This window comes from Melospiza melodia, chromosome 17 (assembly GCF_035770615.1).
Source record: "Melospiza melodia melodia isolate bMelMel2 chromosome 17, bMelMel2.pri, whole genome shotgun sequence".
NCBI lineage: Eukaryota > Metazoa > Chordata > Aves > Passeriformes > Passerellidae > Melospiza > Melospiza melodia.
This window is the reverse complement of record NC_086210.1, coordinates 11,358,246-11,363,840: the sequence shown is the minus strand read 5'-3', so window position 1 is coordinate 11,363,840 and position 5,595 is coordinate 11,358,246. Positions and strand designations below refer to the sequence as shown.

Below are 5,595 nucleotides of genomic sequence, written 5' to 3'. Positions count from 1 at the left end.
AAACTTGGCTGGGAGATCCTTTAGTTCCTTTAAAGCCACAAGAGCGCAGCCCCTCATTGACACAGTCTCTGGCCACAGGGAAGTTGGAGAGAAACAAAATGAGAAATGGCAAAAACAATGACATTCCTTTGTGGACAATATGAAAAACTAATACAAAGGAAAAAAAGAACAAACCACAACCAAAGCAACAAGAAGTATGAAAGATGTCTTTTAGTAGAAGTCATTGGCAGAAATTTGCCAGCATTTTAATGTTCCTGAATGCATCCAGCCATCAGTCTCCACACTGCAGCCTTGAGCTCCTGGTTCCTCAGGCTGTAGATGAGCGGGTTCAGGGCTGGAGGCACCACCGAGTACAGAACTGAAAGGGCCAGATCCAGGGATGGGGACGAGACTGAGGGGGGCTTCAGGTGAGCAAAGACAATAGTGCTGAGGAACATGGAGATCACAGCCAGGTGAGGGAGGCAGGTGGAAAAGGCTTTGTGCTGTCCCTGCTCAGAGGGGATCCTCAGCACAACCCTGAAGATCTGCACATAGGAGAAAACAATGAACACAAAACAACCCAAACCTAAACAGGAACTACCAACAATGAGCCCCAGTTTCCTCAGTTTGGACTGTGAGCAGGACAGCTTAAGAATCTGTGGGATTTCACAGAAGAACTGTCCCAGGGCATTGCCATGGCACAGGGGCAAAGAAAATGTATAGGCCATGAGTAGCAGAGCATGGAGAAAGGCACTGGCCCAGGCAGCTGCTGCCATGTGGGCACAAGCTCTGCTGCCCAGGAGGGTCTCGTAGTGCAGGGCTTTACAGATGGACACGTAGCGGTCATAGCACATGATGGTCAGGAGGAAAAACTCTGCTGAGATGAAGAACAGAAAGAAAAAGAGCTGTGCAGCACATCCTGTGTAGGAGATGTTCCTGGTGTCCCAGAGGGAATTATGCATGGCTTTGGGGAAAGAGGTGCAGATGGAGCCCAGGTCGCTGAGGGCCAGGTTGAGCAGGAAGAAGAACATGGGTGTGTGCACGTGGTGGCTGCAGGCTACGGCGCTGATGATGAGGCCGTTGCCCAGGAGGGCAGCCAGGGAGATGCCCAGCAAGAAGCAGAAGTGCAGGAGCTGCAGCTGCCGCGTGTCTGCCAATGCCAGCAGGAGGAAGTGTCTGATGGAGCTGCTGTTGGACATTTGCTGGGGCTGCACTTGGGGACCTGTTCATGGAGAAAGGACAGTGATAGGTCAGGAGAGGCTGCTTGGAGCCAAACCTGGGCCATTCCCTGTAGACTGTCCCTACAGCTGGGACTCACTCACCCCCCTTCCTGCTCTGGGGGGAACCTTTGTCTGCAATCAGAGCACAGTCACACTCCCAGGTCACCCTGGGATAAACCAGCCCCTTCCCAGATCAGAGGATCCCTGAATGTCTCACCCTCTCTCAAGGTCTCTGGGAAAGGTCTCAGCCCCCCCTTGTGCCAAGGACACTCACGGCTCCCTTGGCAAACCCAACAGCATTTCCTCAGCTGTGGCACCTCTGCAGTTCCCCATGGGACATTCAGGCAACTCCCAGAGGCTCTGGCACAGATTTGCACCCAGGAGGGCAGCTCAGAGCTTGGAAGGGCACAGCGAGGAGATCCCTGGCTGTGCCCATGATGGGATCTCAGGGAGGGGCCTCAGCTCATTCCCCTTTCCCATGGACTGCTTTGCCCACAGCCCCACAGGTGCCAGGGAAGCTTGGACACCCCATTCCCATAGACACACACCTGCCTGGCAGGAATGCCAAGGGCAGTGCCTGACTCAGCTGCTGCAAATGCCAGAGCCTCCCTGAGAACAGCAGATAACAGTGACAATATCAGGGCAGGGCAGAACCAAGAGAAGATATTGTAGTGCTGTGCCTGAGAGGGCAGGGCAGAGACAGCCGGGCACTCAGGACAGTGTTCCTGTGCCCACCTGTGCCCGGCACCTCCCACACACCAACAGTGCCCTCATCCTGCCCCCAGCGCTGCTCTCTTCAGCCCCCTCTCCTTCCCTGAGCATCTCCCTGGGCCTGGACATTCCCTCCTGAGAGGAGCCTTGTCCCTGCCAGCGCTCACAGAGCCCATCCCAGCCTGTGTGCCCTGGCCGGGGCCCTACAGAAACCTGCCTGTGTGCAGGGCCCTGGCTGGGGCAGGCTCTGTGTGCAGCTGGGCAAGGGCAGCTCAGGAGAGCCCTGCTGGGCCCTGCAAAGGGGATGCTGCTGCTGCCCAGGGCTGAGGAGTGGCTGAGGGCCTTTGGGAGGCTCCCAGCAGAGATACTGACCAGCTTAAGTCACAGTTCTGGAGTCTGTGTAAATGTTCAAACATTCCTTTGATGATCCTCTGTGTCCCTTTCAACTCAGAATGTTCTGTGATTCTGGGATTACAATTCCTGTTCTGTTTCTCTCATCCCCCTGTTGTCTATAATCCAAAAAAAAAAAAAAAAAACAACCTTGCAGCAGTGTTAGAACAGTAAAGTAAAGTAAAAATCAGACACTTATTGGAAGCTTCCAGGTGTCCCAGTGGGAAGGGGCACACCCACCTCCTGATTTCAACAATTTATTAAGGTTGATAATTAGGATATTTAACAGGAACATCCAATAGGAGATTCAGTTTCCCTAGTTACACATTCCTGGGTAAACCCATTAGAGTAGGTGCAAAGGCTTCTTTGCCTTCACTTTTTATAATGACTGCTCATATTCTGCTCATTCTCAAAACCCAAAATATTCCTATATGTCCAGTTCCTAGAAGAATATATAGTATTTCAGGACTATATAAAAGAGTAGGACTATACAGCATTTTAGGAATATATTTAGACAGTCAGGTTATTAAGGGAAAGGTAAGGAAACATACTAGATTTAATTCAGGATTAAAGCTATATAAGAATATAATAGTGGTTTAATACAGTTAAGAGTTTAGTAGAGTTAAGTAAGGATTATGGAATTGTAACTATATAATAGTAATTTAGAGAGCTGTGAATATATAAAAATGTAAAAAATACAAAAAACTTTTTGTCACCACCCCAACATTCCCATCTTTCTCCAGGTAGGAAATTGAAACACTCTCAGGAAAGCTCCTGACCTTTACAGCAATCCCTGGCTTACCTTCTTTGGGAAGTGTCCTCCAGAGCTGTGCCCAGGCAGGTCTGGAGCTGGGAGCAGCCCTGCCCCACCCAGCCCCTCTCAGCAGCAGCCCCTGCCCAGCTCAGGGTGGCTCTTTCCCCCCACAGCTTCTCCCCAGCACTGGGAGCAGCTCCCTGGGCCGGCTGAGAGCTGTCCCGGGCAGGCAGCAGAGTCCCTGCCCCAGCACAGCGCCCTGGGCTGCAGGACCCTGCTCTGCAGGACAGCCCTGGGCACCCCTGGCTGCAGCCCCGGCTGCTCAGCCCTGCAGCAGAGCCTGGCAACAGGAGCTGCCTTGGGCTGTGCCTGGGCTGGGGCAGCAGGGAAAGTCAGCCCTGCCCTAGCGCCACAGCCCTGCCCTGGAGCAGCTCTGAGAGTCCTCCTGAAAGGTCCTAAAAGCTGTGGGATGTGCCAGCTCCAGGAGATTCCTGCAGGAACTGCAGCTTCTCTTCCCAAAGCCAGGGAATGACTGCTTCAAACCTGGGCTGATTTCTGCTCTAGTGAGCCCTGAGTGAGGTCTGCTCTGTGCTCCCAGCCCAGGCTGAGTTTAACCCCTCTGTGCCCCTGTGCTGTGCCCGGGGTGGCTCCAGGCAGTGCCCCAGCCCTGCTGGGCTGTGCACAGGAGCTGCTTCTGGCCAGAGCTGTCTCTGCAGCACTGCCCTTGCCAGGAGCTGCCTCTGTGCCGGGAGCCTCTCTGCAGGTTTTTCAAAGGACTTTGATTTGGCTTTAAACTTGGAGTCTCTGGGAGGTTTGTGCAATCATGGCCTCCAACTATCCGCTGTAATTAGTCCCTGGAGAGTCTTTGTCAGTAACAATACTCATTGGGGCTCATTAATACTTCAGGGTACTTTAGTTTTTTCAAGGTATTTGGTGTTTCCCTTTTGATACAGGCTCTGTGGGAGCTTTGGACAATCATGGCCCCAATTATCTGCTATAATGAGTCCCTTGAGAGCTTTGTACTGACACACAGTAGTGCTCAGTAATACTTTGAGATACTCAAGGTTTTTAAGGTACTTTGGATTTTCCTTTCTACACTGAGTCTCTGAGAGGATTTCATGCCATCCTGGCCTCCAATACTCTCCTCCAAGGAGTCATGAGGAGCCTGTGTTGGGGATGGACCTCAGAGGGACACATTCATGCCTCAAGACACTTTGGGTTTTTTGTCCGTCTTTCACTCCTGGAAAGGTTTGTGCAATCTCCTCTCAGGCCCTGAGGTTCCAGGGCCCAGGTCCAAATGCCCCATGGGACTCATTATGATCAAATACATGCTGACAAACCATGGTTTTGCTTTGATTTCCCTCTACTGTAGTGCAGCTCACTAGGAAGTTCTTTTTCTATTGTTACAGAGAAATATTTCAAATAGCTTCCAATAAATCCACATTCCTGTTTTAAGGGTGTATGGTTCTCTTTAGAGAAGAAATGATGGCAGCATTTTGTGACTGATAGACCCAGGGGCTTTCCTAAGGAGGTCTGGCCTGCTCTGAGAAGCTGTGTCTTTAGATCTGACCCAGTGTGGAGAGCCTTGCTCCACATTTCCAAACCCCATCCTGTCTCTCCTCACTCACGTGGGGTCAGCTTATCTTGGAGAACTTGCTGCACTCAGTCAAAGTGGGGTTTTTCTTCTTTTATTTTAGTAATCTAAAACTCCTAAGCTCCCTGTTGAAATCAGACACCCTCCTCAAGTGTGTGCCAAGCCCAAGCTGCCACCAAGACCACTCCAGACCTGCCCTGGGCCAGCTGTGAGGATGTGTGGAGGCTCAGAGCCCTGCCGTCAGAGTCTCAATCCCCTAGACATGGAGGACTGGTTCCATATAAGAGGAATAGGCTTTCAGGTTAGGGTGAGATGCTTTCTTCTCCCATTGATCTTTGCAGACACATGATTCATGTCACGTTATGTTACCCCATTGGCCCATTGGCCTAATTATCCTAGTTCAACTCCTATTGCCCACGTTTGTTTAGCCCTAGAATGTTCTCCCTCTGTCCCTCCACTGGCCCTAGTTTGCTGCATTCCTCCACCCTTGTTTCCCTATTGGCTGACCTGACCTCTGACCCCTCCTCTGCACCATTTTCCCCCATATCCATTGGACTCTGACTCTCAGCTCCACCCTCACTACCCCATATAAGACCCTGTGCCCTCAGCCTACACCCTCTCTTCATCCCTCGGGCCTGTTCAGCTGTGTACCCTGTTTCTGTACTAATAAACCCAGCTTGCAGGAGATCATATGAAAACCCATCCTGCCTGTTCTGTCAGCTTTCTAAGATAGCAGTGAGCTTTGGGCTCATGAGTGCTAGATGCTACAAGGGCCTCAGTAGAGCAGTGATGCTACACATGGCACCCAAATAGGGACATGATTTGTTAAGGTCCCCGGTAGCGTCTCCAGCAGTGATCCTCCCAGCCAGATGTCACTGGAAGCTGTACCCCTTCAGGTCAACCACAACGCTGAAATAAGACTTGAGTTTTATTGAATCTCACTGAAG

The 5,595-nt window shown here is 51.4% G+C and overlaps 1 protein-coding gene across 1 annotated transcript; it reads right to left on the bottom strand.

Moving 5' to 3' along the window:
- Window positions 1-245: 245 nt before the first annotated feature.
- Window positions 246-2,380, bottom strand: LOC134425998 (olfactory receptor 14J1-like). The gene is made up of 2 exons (XM_063170992.1): window positions 2,283-2,380; window positions 246-1,201 (listed from the first exon to the last, which is right to left on the bottom strand). The coding sequence occupies exon 2, from the start codon at window positions 1,176-1,178 to the stop codon at window positions 246-248; it is 933 nt and encodes a 310-aa protein (XP_063027062.1). The 5' UTR covers window positions 1,179-1,201; window positions 2,283-2,380.
- Between the last annotated feature and the right edge of the window lie 3,215 nt (window positions 2,381-5,595).

What these genes read in the sequence shown, in the direction of transcription:
- LOC134425998 (XM_063170992.1), bottom strand. Translation starts at nt 1,178, where the DNA reads ATGTCCAACAGCAGCTCCATCAGACACTTCCTCCTGCTGGCATTGGCA.